The sequence below is a fragment of the Stigmatopora argus genome, chromosome 10 (genome assembly GCF_051989625.1).
Source record: "Stigmatopora argus isolate UIUO_Sarg chromosome 10, RoL_Sarg_1.0, whole genome shotgun sequence".
NCBI classification, from domain to species: domain Eukaryota; kingdom Metazoa; phylum Chordata; class Actinopteri; order Syngnathiformes; family Syngnathidae; genus Stigmatopora; species Stigmatopora argus.
Genome location: NC_135396.1, coordinates 12297496 through 12322372, shown reverse-complemented (window position 1 = coordinate 12322372; position 24877 = coordinate 12297496). Strand labels below are relative to the sequence as shown.

The 24877-nt window shown below is 39.9% G+C and overlaps 2 protein-coding genes and 1 long non-coding RNA gene across 12 annotated transcripts; 2 read left to right on the top strand and 1 right to left on the bottom strand.

Moving 5' to 3' along the window:
• Positions 1-225: 225 nt before the first annotated feature.
• LOC144083656 (uncharacterized) lies at positions 226-2347 on the top strand. Of its 2 annotated transcripts, XR_013303590.1 has the most exons (6): positions 226-394; positions 578-663; positions 1707-1794; positions 1857-1975; positions 2037-2155; positions 2214-2347. It is a non-coding gene; the product is annotated as an uncharacterized LOC144083656 (long non-coding RNA). The 2 variants fall into 2 exon arrangements; XR_013303591.1 differs by lacking the exon at positions 2037-2155.
• A 42-nt stretch (positions 2348-2389) lies between these two features.
• Positions 2390-16465, bottom strand: gemin4 (gem (nuclear organelle) associated protein 4). 7 transcript variants are annotated; one of them, XM_077611874.1, is made up of 9 exons: positions 16320-16465; positions 12803-14767; positions 9186-9342; positions 7908-8181; positions 7218-7838; positions 4481-5736; positions 4181-4404; positions 2726-3017; positions 2390-2500 (listed from the first exon to the last, which is right to left on the bottom strand). In XM_077611874.1, the coding sequence occupies exons 1-6, from the start codon at positions 16333-16335 to the stop codon at positions 5527-5529; spliced, it is 3243 nt and encodes a 1080-aa protein (XP_077468000.1). In that variant the 5' UTR covers positions 16336-16465; the 3' UTR covers positions 2390-2500; positions 2726-3017; positions 4181-4404; positions 4481-5526. The 7 variants fall into 7 exon arrangements, with proteins under 7 accessions (XP_077468000.1, XP_077468003.1, XP_077468001.1 ...); XM_077611877.1 differs by having other exon boundaries at positions 2390-2871; positions 2933-3017; XM_077611875.1 differs by having other exon boundaries at positions 2933-3017.
• Positions 16466-16725: 260 nt separating this feature from the next.
• On the top strand, positions 16726-24610 carry LOC144084014 (tapasin-related protein-like). Of its 3 annotated transcripts, none has more exons than XM_077612255.1 (7): positions 16726-16827; positions 17805-17981; positions 18055-18330; positions 20169-20498; positions 21973-22320; positions 22411-22810; positions 23583-24610. In XM_077612255.1, the coding sequence occupies exons 1-6, from the start codon at positions 16782-16784 to the stop codon at positions 22512-22514; spliced, it is 1281 nt and encodes a 426-aa protein (XP_077468381.1). In that variant the 5' UTR covers positions 16726-16781; the 3' UTR covers positions 22515-22810; positions 23583-24610. The 3 variants fall into 3 exon arrangements, with proteins under 3 accessions (XP_077468381.1, XP_077468382.1, XP_077468383.1); XM_077612256.1 differs by lacking the exon at positions 23583-24610 and adding an exon at positions 23129-23287; XM_077612257.1 differs by lacking the exon at positions 16726-16827 and adding an exon at positions 16879-16925.
• The last annotated feature ends 267 nt before the right edge of the window (positions 24611-24877 follow it).

Here is a 24877-nt window from a genome sequence, read left to right as displayed (position 1 = left end):
CACTAACTAATGCACGTTATGATGAAAACAATGTTTTTTTAAGTATGAATGCCCAATCAACACGTATTTACAGCCCCGCCCCCGCCCCACCCACTGACTAATGCATGTTATTATGAAAACAATGTATTTTTTTAAGTATTAAAGTCCAACCAAAAAGAATTTTTACAACCCCCCACACGCTGACTAACGCACGTTATTATGAAAACAATTTATATTTTTGTGTGTCTATTTTTAATAGGCGTGGCCGAGGTCACAGTTCAAATTGCCGACGTCAAACCCCAAAATGGCTGATGAGCCAGGAGGCAGCACGGGCGTGCACTGCAGAGCCGCTCAAAAGTGACGATTTGCCGAAGAAAGCCTGACAAACTTCTCACAGGACGATGCAGCACATTCGGTGCGTTCTCATTTGGGGATTTCGAAGCCCCAGTTCTCGTTTTAAGAGTGATAAGAGCATGATTCGTTGACGTGATGTAGCCCCATGTGTGTGCAGACAGCAAAATGTTTGCAAACAAATTGGCCACATTGCGTTACCGATCGCTCTTTGTTTAAAAAGAAATCATTCCATTGTGTGTTTCAGTCCCTCAACGAGCACAGACTGCTGGGAAACATCAAGAATGTGGCCAAAACGACCAGAAAGGGGCATCTTGTCGACGCCATAACAAAGTGAGTCATTTTTAAATAGTTCCGATTTTCTCTATCCGTGTAATATTTAAACGTCAGCGTTCAGTATTCAAGGCTTTGCGCAATGGGTTCGTTTTTCATCATGATACATTCAACTTTTGAATGTAAACACTAACTAGCTTTTTTAATAGCAAAAACCTGTGGATAAATCACCCACACAAATGCCATTAGTGGACGTGTAAGGAATAAACAGTAATCCCTCGATTATCGCGGTTAATGTAGACCAGACATGGCTGCGATACATAAACTGTAAAGTAGGGTCATCCCTATTGAATTTAATTTGAAAAAAATACTATAGTGGCAAGCATAGGAGTAGCTTCCGCTTGTGAGTTTCACATCTTTCTGAACTTACAAATAATAATCGAACATAGGCTTTGTCATCATTGACTTGACAAAAGCCTAATTGTCATCATACCCAGATAACTGCGTATGACAATTGGTAATTGGTACAAAAAAATCTGCCATGTAGTGGAACTGTGCACTCAGTAGATTATATACTTTTACCCTGTTAACTTTCTTAAAGACCTTAGGACCGTTTCATTTTTAGTTTTAAATGTGGTTTAGACAAAACCTAAGAGACATTAATTCAACAATAGTGCAGGTGTCATTTTTGACTCTAAACATTTTTTCCTTGGCATAAGAAGAGAAAAACAGAAGCTTTTTGGATATTTATTTTTTTAAGAATGAATGGATATGAAATAATTGACTGAACCTCAAGGCAGAAGTAGGATTTATTTTATTAATTATTGTCATGTAATTTTTACCTTGTGGGCCCCTGTCCAGTGTTTTCTATATTTCACACATCAAGATCCTGATTGTTTGTGGAGGAAAACATGAAAAATAGACTGGATAGGGGCATTTAAAGACTCAGATCATTTTTGTCTCTCTGTAGCAGACCATCAGGAGTGGCTAATATTGCCTTTTGATGTTTTTTTTAGTTAAATTTGACTTAATTAGGCCCTAGTCTGTATTTCTTTTTTTATGTAACTTAATCTATTGTGCCTTGACCCCTTTTTGTTTTCCAGAGTTCCTGCCTATGTACCGATAGGCTGATGCACCCCCCTCATTTCTCATGTTATGTGAGAACAAATCTGAGTTTTTTCAAAATAAAAGGTAAGACCTTGCAAATGTTTTTTACTTAACTTTGTGTATTGACCCCCTTTTTTGTTTTCCAGAATTCCACCCAAGGGGGACAAGGTTTCCTGCCTATGTACAGATAGGCTGATGCACCCCCTCATTTTTCGGTGCTCGGTGTTACGCGAGAACCTATCTCCAAAGTTTTTCAAAATAAAAGGTAAGACCTTGCAAATGTTTTTTACTTAACTTTGTGTATTGACCCCTTTTTTGTTTTCCAGAATTCCACCCAAGGGGGACAAGGTTTCTTCCCTATGTACAGATAGGCTGATGCACCCCCTCATTTTTCGGTGCTGGGTGTTATGCGAGAACCTATCTCCAACGTTTTTCAAAATAAAAGGTAAGACCTTGCAAATGTTTTTACTTAACTTTGTGTATTGACCCCCTTTTTTCCCCAGATTTCCACCTGGTGCCAAGGGGAGTTTCTTCGTCCATTTGAAAATGGATGAAAGCAAAACTGATTTTTAAAAATGCTGGAGGGCCTGTGCGAACCTATCTCCGAAGTTTTTCAAAATAAAAGTTTTTCAATGTATTACTGTGTTTGTCTTTATCTAACAAAAAATGCAAGTAACAATACAAATTAAAAAACTTTATTTACAGGTAAACATTTTAACTTTAGCATACTTAGTTGACAATACATTGAAGTGTTGATTGGTTCAGGCAGTCTTTTCTCTTGTTTGTCCACCTGTAGACAGAAGACAAGACATTTTAGTTAAAGGTTCACAAACAATTTTACACGTACAATTAATTTTTGTAAAACACTTTGAAAATAAAATTAGACAAAAAGCTGGGGGAACAAACAAAATTAGTAAAAAAGGTGAAGGAATAAACACTTAGAAAATAAAATTTGAAAAAATTGGGGGAGCAAATACTTAAAATTCCTGCTCCAACATTAACAGATCCTTCTTACCTTAAAGATTTAGTCAAAAAGCTGTGGAAATGAATGGCCAGTGACACATCACCATGATGATTTAGCCTTTTATTTAATTTGGATTTCAGAAGTACAGACACACCATATGATTCAAGTGGGCAACTTGCGAGGAAGATCTCTCAGGCCTGTTGCATGCAAAAGTTAGAAAATGGAGATTCAACTTTTTTGTTGTTGTTGTATTTTTACCTTGATCTGGCCCAGACTCTTCTATAACCTCAAGAGTGCTCCAAGCATGCTAGAAGAGCTGCGTCTTGGTGCTAAACAGGGAAAACTTGCACACAAAAAAGCATAAGTTAGCATATATAGTGCCTGAAGATTCAACAGATAGGCTTAGTTTTTTGGGGAAGTAGTTTTATCTTGATGCTAAACAGGGAAAACTTGATTTAAGGAAGGTATTGGGGGTTGCCAAACAATTACGGGATAGAGAAATCTTACAAGAAATTTAATAAACGATCAAAATAAAGAATGAAAATTAATTAGCAAGTGCCAAGTGCTATTTTTCCTTTTCCAGACAAGGCGATTAAATATACAGACTGACGTTAACAGCTAGGACAAGAGTGTCAAACTCGGGTTGGTTCGCGGGTCGCAATAACGTCAACTCGATTTCACATTGGGCCGGACCATTTTTGAAATAATGTTTTGATATTTTTTTTTCTATTTAAATTGGATTTTAAAAAAACTATCAAAATCCCTAAATATTCAGTTTTTATAGATCTAAAAAAATGTTCGTTTGAGCTTTTTTTTTTTCATGAGGGAAAATATCTTCTAATAATTTGTTTTTCATTTCAAAAGGAAATAAAATATTTTTGGGAATATGTTCAATATTAGCGTGGAAAACAGAATTTTTAAAATATATTTATTTTTAGATTTTACTAAATGCTTTTTGAACTAAAAACACAAAAAGGAAAAAAAATGATTAAAAATTTACAATTATTGATTTAAAAAGGGGAAATGAGGAAATATAATATACATGTATAATCTTCATTTGAATTTGATCCTAACAAAGTCGGCTCTCATGATTTAATTTCTCGGGCCGCACAAAATGACGCGGCGGGCCAGATTTGGCCCCCGGGCCGGCGCTTTGACACCGGTATACGGCACACAGCCGGTGGGGATTTTTGAGTGAGCCTTTATCCAGCAAATTGTCCGTTGATGTCTCGGCTTTGTTTGATTACATTAAAAATCTTTCTACACGACTCAATAACGGAGAGAAAACGGACAACATACTTTTTAAGTCAAATGGGAAGCATCTTCGTGACGCTAATGCTAAGCTAACTGGTCACATACGGCACAGAGTTCGTGGGGAAAAGAAGCTCAAACTTAAATTGTCGACGATGTGTTAAACCTGGCATTAAACTAAGAGATTTGTTGGCATTTTGGGCTCAATTGATTGCTAAAAACGCATTTAGGCTAGTGAATTGCTCTACTCCTTACCTCGTTGCCGTGCTTGTCGTCTGTCAACCTAGAAAGGCTGTTCCTAAGGGCGAGAGACTGCGCATGTGCTGAATTAATACACTTGCGTCGAGAATCGGCGTAACCACGCCCATGTTCCACCATATTGAATGTGGAAAAGATGGTGGCTTGCTTACCGCGCTAGACGAGGTGGTTCGTCCTCCCAACTCGATGACGTAGTAGTCGTGATTGTTGTGCTCTTGAGGCTACAAAACAGTGTCAGTACACTCATTTGACCAAATATTGAGTAACATTTTTACTTAGTATTTTACATCAACTCACCTTTATTCCAGGCCATCTTAGTCCATTGAAAGATGTCATAGAATAGTTGTGATTTTTGTGGTGTTGATGCTATAAAACAGTTTGTGTCAGTACACTAATTGGACCAAATAGAGTAACATTTTCACCTAGTATTTTACATAAACTCACCTTTATTCCAGGCCATATTAGTCCATTAAAAGTTTAACATTTGAAACACAAAGAATGCTTCATTGTCTCCTCATTTTCTGAACCGCCTTATCCTATCTCGGGTCACGAGGGGTGCTGGAGCCTATCCCAGCTGTCTTCGGGCCACAGGGGGGACACCCTGAATTGGTGGCCAGCCGATCGCAAGGCACAATGAAACAATTTTGAATGAGTGCTTTTATTGTCATTATACAAACATAATGAGATTTAAAGCTTTCACCACATAGTGCTCAAATAACAGCAGACAACCCTTCACTCACACTCATACCTAGGGGCAATTTAGAGTGTCCAATCAGCCTACCAAGCATGTCTTTGGAATGTGGGAGGAAACCGGAGCACCCGGAAAAACCCCACGCAGGCCTCGGGAGTACATGAAAACTCCCCACATTTTGACCAAGCTGGATTTGAACCCAGTTTCCCCACTGTGAGGCAGACGCACTAAACAATCAGCCTTTTAATACTTTGACTCAGGGTTGATTAATTCAAACTAACCTTAGCATGAGTAGTAGTCCCTGTGACAGGAAATTAAAAATGCAAGGAAGAATAACTCAGGTAAAGGTTGCAATTTCTTCCGAATTTATATGATTCCAGAGTTATTGAAAAAGTGCAATACAGGAGCCCGTTTTATATTACCCTGCCCTTGACCAGCGTAAAGTCAGGTTACAGGAAAATATCAGCACTGTTCTGTAGCAGAGCGAAGATGACGGTGTCATGCACAAATCAATCACATCTCATCTTCGATGATCGTGCCATGTCCCTTACAGGCGATCTTTCGATGTCTATGTGAGGCTGTCACGTTGTTCTGTCTGAGATCTTGTCATGAATCAATTACATCAAAATTTAATAACTGTTAGGGGATGGGATCATCCGAGTTGAGCTATCTTCTGCTGTAGAACAGACTTCATTTCCTGGTTCTCCAGATTCTCTGTAATGGTGTGAAAGAGGTGTTTGGTGTTTTCATTCTCCATTAGCCTGTAGCTCTCAGGGAAAGTGGCCATAATGGCCTGGTATTGACTGAGGATTTCCAGGCTGGATAGGAAGAGAGGTTCACTTTGTCCTCCTGGCATCATTACCTGCGTAGAAAATGAGAGGAATTTAAGCTATTATGTATCTAAAGTTGTTGCAATATCAAAAGTAAAAAAAGGTTGCAATAAGATTGTGCTGTGGTATTTGTATGTCTTACTTTGAGAATTTAAGCTTAAAAATACTTGCCTCTTCAGTCCCAAACTATGCTTATTCGAGTATAACACGTCGCCTTGCACAAACATTTATTCACAACATATGGTATGAAAACCTGGTAAAACAAACTACCAGTATGAACACAATTCTCATATGGAATTAAAAAATTTAAATCCTTAAAGTCTAATTCATCATCATATTATTTAACATTTTTCAAAGTCTGATTCATCATCATCAGATTCACCAAACAAATGATTCCATTCATTCTTGAGTTATTTTTTCTTAGTGTGAGCACCAGCCAATGTCGGTGGGGCGAGCGGCGGAGCCTAGCCGAGGATAGCGCTCCCTGGGCGGACTCAAGTGGGCGGCTGCCTCGCTAACGTTTCTCTGGAGCAACTTTTGTATTTTACCCTCCCCTATAACGTTGTCGAAAGCTATTTGGCGAGGGCTGGCTTTTGGTAGAACGGGCTCTCGCGCCATCTGGTGGACAAAGACAGGTTTTTACATCTCCCATTGTAACGGCTGCGGAGGGGAGTTTTTCACCGGTTGAAGGCAGTTTTTTTCACCGGGATTTGGTCATAAAAGCGAAGATCTCATGTATTACGCGCACCCAAACTTTGCTTCAGTTTTTCGGTACAAAATTTTGCGTGTTATACTCGAATAAATACGGTAATACAAAAATAGTGCCTCTGTGTGTAACTACATTGAGCTGAGGGTTTAAGCATAATTTAGTCACCCTGAAAGTCCTACCAAATATGCGCTTATTTTCCAACTACGACATTTATATGGCATTTTGGAAGCTTGTGGAATACAAAATGAATCATTTTAATGATAAGGTATGTCATGAAGTTGCCATTTCATGACACGGTAAAGTTTGGGTTTCCGCTGTTATAACCCAAAAATAAATGTGACCACCAATGTTCCCTCTAATTTTTTGTTTGTCTGGGCAGAAAGACAACCTCCCTGAGCACACCGAGTACCGGTGTGAGCAACATCATCATTGCTCGCTATGGGCACACACCAGTATCACACCTGCCATAAGCAGGTGCATGTCTACTACACATAAATGATTTAGTAATAATAAAATGTAATGATTAATATCTATGAATGGGCGGCCCGGCGGATGAGTGGTTCGCACGTCGTCCTCACAGCTAAATAATAAATAAAAAAATGGGTATTTATTTGGTGCGCTCCATATGATTTGCTGTGCGGAGAAGACGAGAGTAGTGCGCAATTGCGCATGCATGCAGCTCAGAGGGAACATTGGTGACCACTAGATATTTCAGTGCAACAAATGTGTATCTTTTTCTCCACTTTGTGTATAATTGCTCATTTCAAATCAGTTTTCCATGACAAAATCATTAATTAATCTTACCTGAATGTGTTGGGCGTGACAGAAGACCTGACTGAGAACGAAAAGCACCTCCTGACTCGGAACCTGTTCGACTGCGTGGGCGTCGTCTTCCAAACGGCTCCGTTCTTCCAGCGGGTCCGTCGACGCGGCGGATGTGGGTGGGGCTAACTTGTCTCGAAGCGAGTTGACCAGCTCCCTCACTGTGTGAGCGTATAATCTGGCGACGTGAGGCCAGGTGTCTCCCGTCAGCCAATGAGAGCAGCTGGATCCGCAGAGCAGCTGCAGGACTCGCAGCAGGAGGACCGAGAGGCAGAGTTCATAAGAGACCCTCCTCAGATCGAGTAGGGGCAGGAATTCCACGTACTCCAGGGAAAAAGGCACATGGAGGCGACCTGAGGTAATCAGGTCCTTCAAAGTCCCTAGTAATCTGCCACACTGGGAGATGGAACACCAGGGCAGCACCTGAGTTAACGCCACCAGCAGACCCTTACTGAACATGCCCATATGCTCCAAGTTGTTCTGGTCCAGAGCCAGACAAGACAACATGGTGGCTTGAAGGGAGTCTGACAAGGCGCAGCATTCCACCCACGCCAAAAGACCGGTGCCGTGTCCATACTGCGGCAGTTTCAAAGCCGACCATTCCTAGAAATGAAACAAACACACCTCAGTTGGTCACACGATTGTCTTCCCATCCCCCCACAAAGCTTGCACCTGCTCAGGAAGGTCACACACTGTCAGCAGAGATGAGGGAACTTCGTTTTTGAAGTGTTGGCCCCATACTGGTTTCAGGTGGAAGTAAACCGTCCAGTCTAAGACCTTCATTTTATCGCGGAGCCAGAACAGAGCCCTGGACCAGCGACTTGGAGCTTTGTCCATCTGGACACCCACGATTTGTGCCAGTGTGCTGAGTGTGGAGGCCAGGAGCTCTCTGGTGTCCATGGACCAACGGTGGACGGCCAGCTCGGGTGCTTGCTCCCAAGACCTGTTAAAAGACGGACCAGTGAGACCAAAACCGCAGAGGATTTTGTTTCTAAAAAAGGCTCAGGATTCTAAGAATTCCCAAGGATACATGAGCCAAACCCACCATTCTTTTATTCAATTTATTACAATTATTTTTGGGACGTTTCGATTTTGAATGTTGTTTAGTTAGCACCATTTATATATTTTTTATCACACATGCTTAATTTGCATGTTGTAATTATTTGTTTTTATTTATTGCTATTTATTGTATTTTTCCCTTTTCTTGGTTTTATTTACAATTATATTTACATAAATAAATTTGGCATGTCTGTCTTGTAGTCCAGAAGTTATCAAGTGCATCTTAGTCAAATGAATTATTTAAGAATTGTGAAGTTATACAAATCAAAAATAGAAACTAATTCTGCTAGCAATGTCATATTCATTTATAAATGTACTTTTGTATGATTACCGTTAACAAATAACAAAATCCACAATTCACCATCTTAAAAAGTACCTTAGAACCTATTTGTGTTAGGTGATAGGACCGTTTAGGAGGATCTAGGCCAGGAAGATGATCCTTAAAACCTCCAGACTAGTGAGGGACTGTGCGGTAACCTGAGTCTCAGTCTGCAGAAGGTACCCACCTTGTGGACTTCCTGTGTGTGGCTCCAGTTTTTTTTACCTAGGTCTACAATGTCTTGTGTGTCTTGTGTCTGTCTTCCTACTGCAACCAAAAAAATTCCCGAATACGGGATGAAATAAAGTTCTAATCTAAAAAAAAATCTACTCTAATCTATTCTTATTTCTTTTGAAAAATGTGGCCCATTTATTATTCTACTCGAATGCACTATTTGAAGCCTTTAATGTGTTTGGAAAATGATGGTTTCTTAACCATTGTGAGCTTTATATTTCAAATGTACACACTAAGCCTGCAAGTGCAACTCTAATCCTTCATAATCTAAGGATTCCCTTCTAAGTGTGTGATGTAAATCCATTCCATTGAAATGACAGTGTTGGTCTGAGGTCCACCTGAGTGCCTGGTCGTGCAGCTGCGCCAGGATGTAGAGAAGAGGAAATGGTGAGCACTCCATCACCCAGTGTGATGAGGCCGAGGCTACTTCCTGGACATCCGTAGACAAGGCGGCATTGAGAAGTTGTAGACTTAGATCAAGATCAGAGTTGTCGCCTGGAAGTAATGCAAAGTGATTGGTTATTTGTCTACTGCAGTGCGGTGGTACGTGGGATCCCTCTAATCTAGTTGTACTTCAACTATTCATTAACAATAACAATAATATGTCTGTTAATGTAGATGCCTCACTAGCGGAGAATTTGAACCGTTTCTTTGCCCGCTTTGAGACTGACAAATCAGACCCAGTCTCAACACCCCCACCACCACCCTGCAGCAATACACTGACGTTCCGGGAACAGGAAGTGAGACTGGTAATGCGGTCTGTGAACACCAGGAAGGCTGCGGGCCCAGACGGAGTACCTGGGAAGGTGCTCAAAGCCTGTGCTGACCAGCTGGCTGGAGTCTTCACAAATATTTTCAATTGTTCCCTGCAACTATCCATCATTCCATCTTGTCTGAAATCTGCCACCATCATCCCTGTCCCCAAAAAGCCAACCATTGGCAGCATGAATGATTATAGGCCTGTTGCCCTCACGCCTGTGATCATGAAGTGCTTTGAAAAGTTGGTAGCCCGCCAAATCAGGAATACAATCTCTCCCTCAATTGACCCTCACCAGTTTGCTTATAGAGCAAACAGGTCCACTGATGATGCTATTGCCATTGCTCTTCATACAGCACTGAGCCATCTGGAACACCCTGGGAACTACGTGAGGATGCTCTTCATTGACTACAGCTCAGCCTTCAATACCATAAAACCGGACATTCTGACTGACAAACTCTCCCACCTTGGACTATCCTCTTCAATCTGCTGCTGGATAAAGGACTTCTTGACCAACCGACCACAGACTGTTAGACTTGGTCCCCACCTCTCTTCCTCCATTACACTAAGCACTGGCTCCCCTCAAGGCTGTGTACTGAGTCCTCTTCTGTACTCCCTGTACACCTACGACTGTACACCCACCCACCAGTCTAACGCCATCATCAAATTCGCTGACGACACCACTGTGGTCGGACTCATCTCAGGAGGGGATGAGTCGGCTTACAGAGATGAGGTCAACAATTTGTCTTTGTGGTGCTCGGTGAACAATCTCACACTGAACACCACGAAAACTAAAGAAATAATCTTGGACTTTCGCAAACACGGCACAGATCTGTCCCCACTCCTCATAAATGGAGTATGTGTAGACAGGGTCCAGTCCTTTAAATTCCTGGGGGTCCACGTCACGGACAAGCTCTCATGGTCTACAAACACCACGGCAGTGGTGAAGAAGGCTCAGACACGACTCCATTTCCTCAGGGTACTTAGGAAGCACAACTTGGCCTCCAATCTTCTGAGAACCTTCTATAGAACCACTGTAGAGAGCATCCTGGCGTACGGCATCACAGTGTGGTACGCTGGAACCACGGCGGCAGACAAAAAGGCCATGCAGAAAGTGATTAACACTGCCCAGAGGATTGTCGGCTGCTCTCTGCCCTCACTTGAAGACATTGCCAGCCCGCGTTACCTCAGCAGAGCCAAGAACATCATGGGGGACCCTTACCACCCTGGTCACTATCTGTTCCAGCTGCTGCCCTCTGGCAGATGCTATAGGTCCCACAAGGCTCGGACAAATAGGCTTAAGGACAGTTTTTTCCCCACATCCATCAGACATCTAAACTCGCGCTAACATACTACACATTCCCTTCTGCGGCATATGAATAGATGTTTGGTTGGTGATCTGCCTCCTACTAGCTGACTTGAAGGAAGGTAAGTGGCAGACAGGAAGGTAAGTGTCAGACAGTGTGCGGTAATCGAGAGGTAAGCGACCTGTATCCACAACAGCGGAATGACAAATTACAAGTCCGTAACTTACACTTATTTAGGTCTTTTGCCGATTAAACGTAGCTTATGGAGAAGCACCATCAATTTCGTCACACGCAGTTTCTGCGTGTGATGACAAGTAGGCTTTTTTGTGTTGTGGTAATGACGACATGGCCTATGTCCGATTATTATTATTATTATTATTATTTCATCCATTCATCTTCCATTTGACGCATGGTCACACAAAAACAGTCAAATAGAAAAGATCATTGCTCTCACACAGCATTTAGTCACTCTTTCATTTTCTGAACAGCGTATCCTAAGCATGGACATGGGGGGTGCTGGAGACTATCCCGGCCAACTGTGGTGGTGTAATTGTGGGTGGCCATTTGTCTCTGTGTGCCCTATGATTGGCGACCAGTCTGGAGTGTAGTCTGCCTTTCGCCCAAAGTCAGGTGGAATAGGCCATGGCAACACACACACAAAGAGACACCGGCACAAATACAAATTTCACCCCTTACTCTGTTGCCTTGCTACCATACAAATAGAGTTTAATTGTAGGTTCAATAACATAAATCAACATAAATTGTAAGAATCCTCAATATATTTCTTAATAAATATTGGGGTAGAATAATGACTATCTTTTCTTTAGACACCTTTACTGTAAATGAATATCGGCTCCAAATATTGGCCTCCTCTAACTATTAATAATCGGCATTGGTCCTGAAAAACCCACATCGGTCCATCACTAGCCCAAACCCTTGATCCGGCAAATTATAATTTAACTCATTTAATGAAGTTCACAATATTAATTAGAATGTACTAGGAATGCTCCAAATAAGTGACTCATTTTTCTCATTTTCATACCACTTTTTTACCTTCAAAGTACTCAAAATTGTGAGGACGGTGACATCACTGTACAGTAAATCCTTGTTACAGTGATACGGACAGCGAGGGGCGTCTAGTCAGTTTGGACTGGGCTAGCAGTTCTCATTTGCTACCAACGTGTACCAGTCACAATGGATTGGACGGTATCTGTTCCAATTAAGGTTGATGGTACTTGTTGGGGTTATTCTGGATATTATAGATGTATGCATTTTAATTACTTTTGTATAAGAGTGTCTTTAATTTGAGACTGGGGCAAACTCGGTCACCCTCCAGGACAGCTGGCTCCAGCTTGTGGACGTAACACCTCACCGTATCTTCGGCTCCAAGGACTGTTTACTGGGAGATACACCTCGATGCAACCCAGATGACACCCAGATGCATGTTCGCAATGAAGATCTGCGAAGGACTCTTAAATTCCTTTGACTTGGATGGCGATAATCGCAGTTGTTTTTTACCTTAAAAGGTGTTATTCGGTTAGCTTATGCAATTGTTTGAATCAGATTACCTTACATGTTTTGAATTATGAGTGACTAAATGGACAGAGGAGGATGCCGCTCTTCAGAATCCTCTTGAACGAAGGCGAGTTGGGAGTGATTCTCCTTGCAAGTTGTAGCCAGTGTATGTTTAAAGATGTCTCCATGTTTGATTAAATTGTATTAATAATAAATCTATCAGTACTACTCACGGAAAACAAAGGAATCTGTGAAATTTGTACCTGTTATAATAAACTGTTATGAGAATCACGACTCTACATCCTATCTGCCCAATTTTTGTACTATGGCCACCCAACGGAAACCTAATGCAGGAATAGAACGTGACAAAACTCACCAGCAAGAGCGAAGTTAGGCAGGACGAAAGTGTTGACAACCTCTTGAGGCAGGAGAAGGCTGTGCTTTTCACCTTTACCTGTTGTAACTGGTACCATCAACAAAGCCACAAACTTAAGTAGCTGGTCTTTTTCATTGTCTGAGAGTGATCTGGGGCTCACTACTTGATGTAAACACCTGCAGAGTAGACGTGTGGGCTTCCTCCTCCCGTGGCCTTCTTCGGTGGGTTCAGTCACAACAGTGAGGCCGGTCAACTGCCCCAGGATTTTACTCATGAGATCGAATGCCCCTTTATTGAAGACAGCAGAATGGCAGCAGGACCTCAAGGTGGCCTCTGGATTCTGGAAGGCCACTCTAGCGACTAAAGACACCGCTGTGCTAAAGTTGCCCTCGGCCTTTGGAGCTCCGGCGCGTCCCTGGATGAGGCAGTTGAAGGCCATGTTGAGCTCCAGCTCAAAGCTGGCGATCAAATCGGAGGAACCCGAGCATCCAAAGAACCCCTGGCTTGATACTCTCAGAATAGCGGCCAAAGCTTCATTCTTGTCTTCCAAAGAGAGCAACGTGAACACGGCAGTGACAACTTTGAGCAGCCTCTTGCACCAGCTGACTTCCAAGCGTTCGCTCTGGAGTCGACCAATGAGAGTGGAAGCCAGTTGGATAAGCGCCTCACACTGCTGGAAGGCGGTTTGGTTCTTTTCGAGGCAATCCAGCCACTGTTCCTCATTGGCCGCCCAGCTCTCCTCGCCGGCAAACAACACAGCGACGCTCTGGTAGTCCTCCAACTTGTTGGCGATGATGGTCATGGCGACCCTCATGCTCATTTCTGAAGAACTCTCAAAAATAGGGAAGGTCAGTGTCGCCAATAAACTTCGTAGTTGAGTTCTCTCAACTTCTTCTTCCGTCACTTCGGCTTCTTCTAGAACCAGCGACATTCTCTGAATACTTTGCTGTAGTCTAAAAGCTGAGTAAGAGGACGCAGAGTTGCTACAAGCTTCCAAGAAACGCTGGTCATGCCAGAACTGGGTGAGCGCCGTCACATGCTTCAAGGCTTCAGAGGAGCTCAATCCATTAGGCTGAAACTGGGATGGGGCGTAAGAGGCACGGTGGTCTCGCTGAGCCTCCTTTAGAAGCTCTGAATCCATCTTGTCAGTGTTTTCTCTGATGCTCATGGCTTTGGACAGGAACAACACCTTGTCCTTAATTGGAACGAAGACTGACGCATCCGTGAAGAATGTTGTGTAAAGAGCGTCCAGACAAATGGAAAGCGCTTGGAAGCCGTGCTCTGGTTTCAATATGAAATCTTTTAGATCTGTCAGTGTGTGAAGGAGAATGTCCAAAACGTCCATGTTGGACCGTAATGTCGATACGTCTAGTCTCGGCCTCTTGGCGGCCTGATGAGTCAAACTGGCAGGCTGAGAAGTCAGATGAGCGACACGTTGCGCAAACAACTCTTCAATGTTATCCTGCTCAAACCTGCCTTTCCAAAGTTGCCACCACAAGTCAAGAAAGAATTGGACATCATCTTCACTAACAGGGCTGCTCTTCACATGTTCTCGCACCCGTTCCAACTCAGAGCACATCTGATCTTGAGGAAGACGCAGCAGAAAATGAGCAAATACGTCAGCGGCTGACAAAGATTTGATCATCTCCATCAGGACTGTGTGGTTGACTTCTGGAAGGGGCTTCTCCTGAGGAAAGAAAGTGTTTTTCTTCCATGCCTCCTCAAGATCCTCCCCATTCTCCCTGCTTAATAACTTTAACCACACGATGCAAACTAACTGCTTCCTCCAAGTGGCGGCCTTGCTTCCATGATGACTTTGTAGATACTCCTCGCTACAGATTTCCCTCATGGCGTCCAGGACTGGCTTGGACACCTTGTGCCAGTCACATTTTTTAAGGGAGCTCAGGGAGGCCGGCAGGGACAATTTGTCAGCTAGGAGGAAAGAGCCCTGTAATATAGCCCAGCCTAAAAGAGGACCAAAATTCAGGTATTCAGTATTAGTAGGAATGAAAAAAAGGAAGACCTTCAAACATGTTTAAAACTGTATTTTTTTCAATGTATTTAAGCTAATCATGGGGTATTTTCAACAAATGTGCTTTTAGAAGCCAAAGGCTTTGTATTTCTATAAAAGGTTTAGTAATGAAACCGACTGCAGGTTTCTTTGACAATGTAAGGTTTGCCATTAAAATGTAGAACAAGTTTTAAACTTTTAGCTTTAAACTCTTACGTCACATTTTTCTTCTGAAGTGTAAGACTGGTCGGCTAATTTATGTTTCTATGTCAAGATGTATTAGTTTTCCAAACTCAATTTACTTGTACTTGTCTAAAAATATAAACAATAATGATGATGATAATAATACCAATATAAAAATAATAACAACAATAATAATAATAGTAATAATAACAATAATAATAGTAATAATAATAACAATAATAATAAATAAATGGGCCACCTGGACTAGGACCTCCAGTAACTAACTGGTTAATGTATTACTTGACTAAATATTGTAGTAAATAGATAACTTATTTTTACCCCTATTACAGATACAGAAAATGGTTTTATGGCGCCAGTGTGGATATGGACGATGCCATGTTTGAAAAGGCAGCGTTTACAAAATGGGAATGTTTTATTTTTGCATAAATATTTTTACATTTGTGAATTTCCTAAAGCATTTTCTTTGTAAATTTCATCTTTCTTGATGTTGATGCAAAAATCTCTATTTACAGTACCACAATAATGGGACCATGACAAAGTACCAATGAAGCAGCTTTAATTTAAATTTAATCCAAATTTAATATGTGAAATTGAATAATTTTGAGTGTATGAGTTGTGAGAGAGGTCATCTATAAGGATTGACTCAACTAGCCTGTGAACTATGGAAAAATCTTGATTTACAGTACTACAAAAATGGGAAGTGCAACAATGACAAAGTACCCAGGTAGCAACTTTAATTTCAAATTTCTCCTAATTTAATCTGTGAAATTTAGGATTGACACAATTTGTCTTGAAATTATGAAAAAATATCTTCAGTTACAGTATCACAAAAAAACATTCAGGGGATTCAAATAATATTGTAATTGTGGAGTAAAGTGTGTTTTTTAATGGAGCTAGTACTTTATTTCATTTTTAAATTACTTAAAAAAATAATTAATAACTTTACGGTTCCGTTTTTTACTGTTGAGAATATTTTTGAGGCTTTAAAAGCGCTACGAACACACGGAAGTCAGCACTGCTTCGCCACTCTTCTGTTTTGAATGAAATTACCGTAAAGGTTGGACTAAGCGGGCGGACTATTTTGAGCGTCCCCTCGATTGACTACGAAAACGCGAACGTACTTGATTAAAAGAAAATACTAAGCACATATTGTACAAGGTCCAAGGTCAAATGTAACATGCATTTGATACAAAAATAGCTTTCAGAATCTATATAAAAAACATTTACTCGAGGAATTGAATGGGTTTTAGATCAAACTAAGTTATGAGCATTTTATTTTAGGCATAAAAGGGTCATGTTTACCTTTATCCATGATCATTTTGGTCAGCCAAAATGGGCCAAAACAGTGGTGCTGATGGTTAATTAATTAACAAGAAAACAGTCATAATTACTGAGAGCGCTCACGGTAAACATTATGACAACATTTCGAGCGTGTGGGCAAAGGGAAGCTTCCGTTGTCTTTAGTCAACAAGTTACGAAAAGTAATGCAATTTCTTTCTACACTGCCACCTTGCGCCTTTTCTCAGTATTACATGAAGCCCAAAAAATACTCGAAATACATTTTGCTAGATCTTTTGTTTTCGCCCTAAATGTGTGGAAGAACATTTTTTTTACAACACTTTCATCTTACACTAAACTAAATACACAAATAAAAATGCTATAAATATTAATACACGGTGTTGTTGTTTATTCTTTAAAATGAAAGTGAAAGTAACCCTTGTTCGCTGACAGGAATCGAGTTGTGGAGCTTCTATTTAAAAAAGCATGTGTTTGCTAAAGATTTTAACTTTATTCTTATTACTACGTGCCGGTAAGTTTTTAAAAGAAAGTTCTTTCTTCATTCCTAAGAGTGATTAGTGGAAATCACTTCACTCGACTGCCGTGGTGAGCCGTGGGTTTAAAGTTAAAGTTAGTAGAATTTCTTACTAGTTAAGATTTTTAAAACTACTACTCCTAGTACTATTTTTAGAAAGGTAGTTAAAAACACGTCCTGCTAATCAACTTACTGTTCAGTGTTTTCCAACTTTTATTGTGGTGTTGGCATGCATAGATTTTATATTCACAGGACAGTAAAAACGCTTAAAAACGTTGTACTATATTGATCTAGTTTCAATCAAGTTCTAAATTGATATTAATTCGTGTGTGAAAGGACTGATCTTTTGAATTTTACTTTTTGTGTGTGACCAAGCGATTGGATAGGATAGGCTCCAGCTACGCATGTGAGGATATGCGGCATGGAAAATGAATGAATATTTTGTGTCATAAATCATAATAATACAGGTTGAGGGTACATACTCCAATCTAATGGTAGATTATATTCATTTGTCAAACATTTAGTTGTACAGGTAATTTCAAAAATACAATTAATATGTAATAAGTAAGTTACCAATATACTGAACTAATGCCCATCCGATACCTATACTATATATTTAAGACAATTAAAACAATGCACCCGTGACCCTTGTGAGGATAAGCGGTTCTGAAAATGCATGAATGGGTAAATGACCAATCCTATTTTTTTTCTATTAAATAAAATGAGTACAGATCAAGAATTTATTTATTTTACAATAATTACACAATCCTCTATTACCATCGCTCCCTTCTAAAAACATTAGTTTGCCTAATGGTTTGATTTTCAACACTTGAAAAGCGCAATGGTGGTTAAAACAAAATTATTATTTGCCGGATAATCAAATCAAAAAGAGCCTATCGCGATATCCGATCGGGACAATGCATACATGCTAAAACAGGTCACATGCATTATAAATTGTGTTCAATTTTTTGCAGGTGTCAAGTCTGCTCATCCACTGCAATGGCTCCCCTGTATGTTCAACGACTATATCCCGCAGGCCAATAATGAAGGTGTGCGTGATATTCATCTCCTGCAAAGATCTAGCATTCTGCAGTTTGGTCAGCAAGGAGATAATCCAGTTAATCCTCATGGCATCACTTTCCTGGTCACGCGTATGCCCTTTTTTTTCGTATGCAATTAGTAGATATTGAAATGCACTACCTGACTCTTGTTTTTCTTGTCAAGAATCCAAAGCGCACCTGCGTAACTTTATGATGGACACGGATGCAGATCACGTGGATTGTGTCATTCAAAGATACAATACAGGAGGCATCCATGTAAAGTGGCCAGGCCAAAAGTCCCACAAGTACAACTCTTGGTTCAGCATCACTCTGACACACACCCAAGGCCTGTTCATTATCTCTGGAATCCTCGCGCACACGTGTGAAGCGCCACTCTCTGAACACGATGATGTTACCAATTGTCCTGCTATTGAGGACCGACAGACTCTGACTACTTCAGGTAATACAGGTCTATACATTGGTAATCACTAATTATTGTTCCATTTAGACACAGAAATAATTCTAACATGATGTCAATCAGTTACCGTATTTTCTCGCATATACAGTATTTTCACGACTATACGGCGCATCGTATTTTTAGCCGCAGTGTCAGTAACGAGTGCTATTTCTGTATTTTACACACACAAAGGACGCACCGTTTTTATAGACGCAGCCAGGCACGGCAAAACATACACCAGCTTAAACATACATGCTACACCCACACGCTAAAAACACGTTTTTAAAAAGGCAACGGAAGCAAAACCGAGTTCGGTTGTACTTTATTTAGCCATTTTACAATGTACTCACGTCATCATCACCCACAAATCCATCAAAGTCCTCATTTTCTGTGTCCGAATTGAACAATTGTTCAAATGAGTCATCAAAAATGCTGAGTTTTATACGTTCGTCCAGGCGGCCACAATCCATTCGCAAATAGTAGCTAGCTAGTAGCTAGCGTAACTATTCCAACGCTGTCTTCCATGCTTCGTAAAGCTGTATTGATGCCGATCGCCAGGCCACAATCCATTCGCAAATAGTAGCTAGCATAACTATTCCAACGCTATCTTCCATGCTTCGTAAAGCTATGTTGATGTCGATTGCCAGGCTGCAATCCATTGGGTGTATTGACAAAAGAACTATATATCCCAGCAGTCACTGCACAGTACTTTTTCTACGGGAAAATAGTAGATTCGGGGACTGCTTGCCGTAGTTGTGAGAGCTGTAGAGGATGGTGTACCCTATCGACTGATTTATTTTATTTTATCGTGATAACAATTTTAGTATTGGTCCATATATAAAGCGCACTGGATTATAAGGCGACCTGTCTATTTTGGAGAAAATTTAAGACTTTTATGTGCGCCTTCGTCGTGAAAATACGGTAAGCTGTTATTTTATATTTTAAAAATGATGATTGAATCAAGGGTACGGCTTATATGCGCACAAGACTTTCAGTGTTGCTATACTATTTTTCAACAGTAAATGTCGGAAAATTAACATTTACTATTTGTTAGTTATTTTCTTTTTTGCAGTAAGAAAACAATTATTACTGGATGAATTACTAACTTCCTTATGATATTGACCCTAATAATGTGCTTTTGATTCAAACAGTATCTCAGAATTGCCACATGCAATGAATTTTCCTCAGATTTTCCCTTCAAAGTAACACGTGTACTCCCTATTAAAACCATGACTATGGAGGTGAAAATTGTGAATCAGGGGGCGGCTTATATGCGAGAAATTGTAAAATTCAACGATTTAAGGCAGTTTTAAGGGTGCGGCTTATATGCGAGAAATTGTAAAATTCAACGATTTAAGGCCGTTTTAAGGGTGCGGCTTATATGCGAGAAATTGTAAAATTCAACGATTTAAGGCAGTTTTAAGGGTGCGGCTTGTACGCAGGTGTAGCTTGTATGCGAGAAAATACAGTAATTACTGTCATTTTTCAGACTAATAAGCTGGACTACCCAAATTTTACAAAATACATATAAGAAAAAAATGTCTGAGTGACTAGTATAAGATTCTGGTGCCCATGTCTTATAATGGAAAAATTCCATTCAATCTTTAAATGCACCCTTATCATCATGATGCAATGGGCTGTGTGACAAAATCAGATGAAAACGTCTTTTTTTTCATTCAAAAATATTAAGCTTATTTGACAACAAAGAAAAATCCATAAATATAGCACTTTGTTATAAAAACCTCAGGGTACAAACAGAGAAAAAAGTGGGCTCATGTATTGGGAAAAATAAAGTAGACACGTGCTCTTAACTTCATGTCATGTCACATTTGGATTTACAGCTGCAGTGATCTTGAAAACACTTAGTCCAATGGTGACATCAGGCCTCGGACACCAAAAAACACTTCATTGCCAGTTTGCTGTTGATCATAAGGCACCAAACGTGAGTGCGCTGTGGTACCAACATTCCCGTGGAGAACGACGTATTCTCTTAAAGCATGCCAGCCGATCTGGTCAAACTGAGGGGAGAGGCGTTGAACTGAAAAATCTAGCAAGTGGCGACCTTTCATACACCATCCCCTTTACTGAAGTCAAGCATACAGGAGAATACGTGTGCTCAGTGTCGGTGTTTCCGCTGTCTATTAGCCTTGATATAAGTCTACAAATTCAAGGTAAGGAACACACATGGACACGACATTCAGCTGTTTAGATTTGCAGATTGCTTGACCGTTGAATATCAAAATGTACTCTTGGTATTTATCCTATACCAGTCCTTTTTGTTTGTTTAAAATGATAGTTACAGTGTACATTTATATATATTTTTAAAAGTACTGAAAAAAAATATTCATTTTCTGAACCACTTTATCCTCAGAAGGGTTGCGGGGGGTGCTGGAGCCTATCCCAGCTGACTTCAGGCCAGAGGCGGGGGACACCCTGAATTGGTGACCAGCCAATCACAGGGTACAAGGAGACAAACAACCATTCACCATTACCGAGGGGCAATTTAGATTGTCCAATCAGCCTGCCATGCATGCTTTTTTGGAATGTGGGAGGAAACCGGAGTACCCAGAAAAAACCCACACAGGCCCAGAAGGAATATGCAAACTCCACATAGATGGACCAACCTGGATTCGAACCCAGGACCCCAGAGCTGTGAGGCTGACGAGCTCACCACTCATCCGCTGGGCTGCCCTGAATAAAATAGAAAATGTATTTTCATTTTACATAAATACAACATCATTCTATTTGGCATTATCACTTCGAGAGAAATGGTTTCATGCAAGTAGAGTTTATATACTCATTTTTTTGAAGGTAGTTAGATATTTTATCGGCCATAATTTGACAGTTTTTTCAAAAGAATGGGTCAAGCAAATTTAAGCTTCCATTTTCTTAAAATTAAAATAGTTCCCCTTAATTGAGTGTCTCAATATATCTCACATGTGTCAAAGTGGCGGCCCGGGGGCCAAATCTGGCCCGCCGCATCATTTTGTGTGGCCCGGGAAAGTAAATCATGAGTGCCGACTTTCTGTTTTAGGATCAAATTAAAATTAAGACTATAGATGTATATTAAATTTCCTGATTTTCCCCCTTTTAAATCAATAATTGTAATTTTTTAATCCATTTTTTCTGTGTTTTTAGTTCAAAAATAATTTTGTAAAATCTAAAAATATATATATAAAAAAGCTACAATAAACATTGTTTTAGATCTATAAAAAACTGAATATTCAGGGATTTTAATCCAGATCTTTTAATCCATTTATTTAAAAAAACTAAATATTATATCTAAAATGGTCCGGCCCACGTGAAATCAAGTTGACCTTAAAGCGGCCCGCGAACCATCCCGAGTCTAACACCCTTGATCTATCTAAACAGCTAGGTTCTACTCTGGACATAAAGCTAACAGTGCAGAATTGCAAGCTTCTTAATCCTAAATATAAAAACTACCAAATAATTATTTGTACAATTGTTGAAGTTCTAAACTGAGCTATTCAATTTTTTTTATCGTTTATTACCTACATATGATCCATAGCAGAAACAAAAGTGAAGGTCTCTATCAAGATTTTTTTTAGGGCAAACCTAATGTAATTATGTAATTGAATGTAACCCATGCTAAATTCTTATCATAGTCCTAAATGTATTTTCCAGAGTCCCCCCAGGTGTCCCTCAATGTTGGTCCCACACTCACACTGCAAGAGGGTGAGGAAATGAAGTTGATTTGTGAGGCGGCAAAGTATTACCCTCTAGACGTGCATATCGTGTGGTACGAGAAAGACCCCGCATCCTCCGGTCAGAGGGTCGGTGCCCCTGTCCCCAAGGCCATGGACAACATTTTGCTGTCCAGTCATAAAAATAATATGGACAGAACCTACTCGTTGTTGGGTTTCTTCTACCTCAAGGCTTCCCTCGAAAAATCAGGGCGTCAGTTTACATGCTCAGTTTCCCACATATCTCTGCGAATGCCAATTAAAAAAAGTTTCATCTTGACAGTTGAAGGTAAGCCACGTGAATTGCACTACGACACTTTGATCAAGTACCACACAGGGGCAGTAAATGAACATCATCTTTTTCTGTTTTGTGCCTCAGAACCATCCAGCTGGTTTTTCACACTCACTGTTTGCAGTGTGATTGTCATTCTGCTTTCTGTACTGTGTTTTAACCTAAGATACCTCATTTTAGGTGAGTATTGATCATTCATCTGTTATCCTCACAAGGGTCGCGGGGATGCTGGAGCCTATCCCAGCCAACTGTGGAAAGACCCTGAATTGGGGGATCACCTTGTATGCTGGATAAAAATGAGTTCAAAAATATAAATATGTCTCACTTTTCTCAACAGCTAGAAAGCATTCATTGCGGGTAAGACTCCATTTGGAATATAGTTATCAATAGCTGCAACAAGGTTTTAAAGGGAGTATATGTGTCTGTTCTATGCAGGAAAAGCCATACTAATGTCATCCCCTGGGCAGAAAAGAAAACCAAGAAGCAGGTGGGCTTTCTCTTCCTTATTGTAAGAGTATTTTTTTTTTTTAAGTGCTGTGGAAAAACACTACTTGGGGGGAATGCACATATTTGTCAGTCCTTGCAATAATTACAGTTCAGAAAGGATAAGTTATAGTATTACATTGTGAGATTTTACCATTCATCTATTAACTAGTTTTTGAGTGGTAATAGCAATGCAGGATAATACATTCGATAGGAGAAAATCTAAAAATAACACTTTCAACTTCACCAAATATCTGCCATGTGTGTTATGTCAACATAATTTGTTCTCCTTTGTTCTCATCTTCTACTTTTTTTCCCAAAGGAATATGGTCAACAGGGTTTTCTTCTTGGAGTACATACAGTCACAAAATTGGAAAGAAAAGAAACACAAAACTGTATAATGAGTTGCTGCTTTCACTCATCCATTTCATGGATCTTAATTGTTGTTGTGTAAACTCTCGCTTTAGCCCAGTAATACTTTTTCAACATGATGATTTTAAGTCATCAAAATAACATCTGTGAGGCAAATAACGACTGCTCCAGTAGGAAAATGGAAAAAAAATGATATTTTGACATTGTGTACAGTTCAGACCACTAAGGGGGGAAAATATCAATCGATATATGACAAAATATTGCAGTATTCGCAATAGGCTAAAATGAGAAAAGTATATGAATTTATTTTTTTTAAAAAGTGCAGGAAAATAGAGATATCTTGACTATCCCTTGAGTGTGAGTCTTAGCACACCAATAAACAGAGTATGTTTGACCAATTGCAGATGTTTGTGTTAGCCTGTTGCCATCTCTAAGTGCCTCCATGCATGGCTGAGGGACAATATGTGCTGCCCCAAGCAAGATCTCAAGTGTTCAGAGAAGACAAACAAAGCACCGCAGCGCTCTATCTGTGTGGGAAAGAAAATAGAAAATGATGCAACAGCTAATTGTTGATGCAACCAAATTGTAAAGACACTACACGCCAACTAAGACAACAAAACTTGCATTCATGTTCCCGATCTTTCCCATCATCACCATAAGTTCATATTCATGACATAGGACTTCATTTTGGCTTCCGTCTTTATCTTTTAATTCCTTTTAAAGCTGTAAAACTTAAGATTTCTTTGATTTTCATGTTTGTATGATAGCTAATAATTGATGATTTTTGTGTGGGGGGAAAATAATTTGGGCAATTTTAGGTTAACAATGTCTTCAAAAGTTAAATGGACAATCAAAATAGTTGTTGATTCGTGTGACAATCGATTAGTCGTCGATTTTTTATATCAAAAGTCTGAAAACTTTTGACTAAAGTCACTTTCACATGTTTGTTCGTCATCTTTCATTCTCTTTTTGCATAAATAAGTGATGACAGCTTTTGGAAAATGTGCTTTTGTGTTTCAAAAGAAAACTTAAATGTTTTGTGGTCTCAACTGGAGTTCTCATATTGCCTTATTCCCACTTTCTGTCTTCCTTGGGAACGCAGAGGTACTAAAAGTCTTTTAAAACCTTTAAATAACCAAACTGTCTCATAATAGCACTTCACTTGTCTTTGGACTCTGAGCTCTTGTGACAGATTTTCAATAACACCTGCGTAAGTTCAAATGAAAAGCTTGTTTAGAAAGCAAAGCGACTAATTGCCATCCTTGTTCTGTTCTGTTCCGACTGGCGGACCTCAACATACGCACTTTGTGTTCCAGCCAATTTCTCTTGTGAGGTCAGGTTGCAAATCTCTCCAAGTAATAAAAAGGAACGGCGGCGAAAAAAACCCGAACATGAGCTCATGTAAAAAAATAAAAATAAAAAAACAACCTCATTGAGTCTGGCTGACTGTAATCTTAATTTAACCAGCAGCTTTGAATTTGTATTTTTTCCAAGGAAAAAGAATATAATGATTGATTTCTTTCTAACCAGAACTCATTAAAGGTTAATTGTAAAAATGGTGTCAACACTGTATCATAACATAACAATGCCGTTAGCTCATGATGAAAATAAACATTTACATAACTACATATTGGTTGTTCATCTGTCAGTGCTAGAAATAACACAGGCCTTTTTTAAAATGGTTGCATCCAAAGTAAAT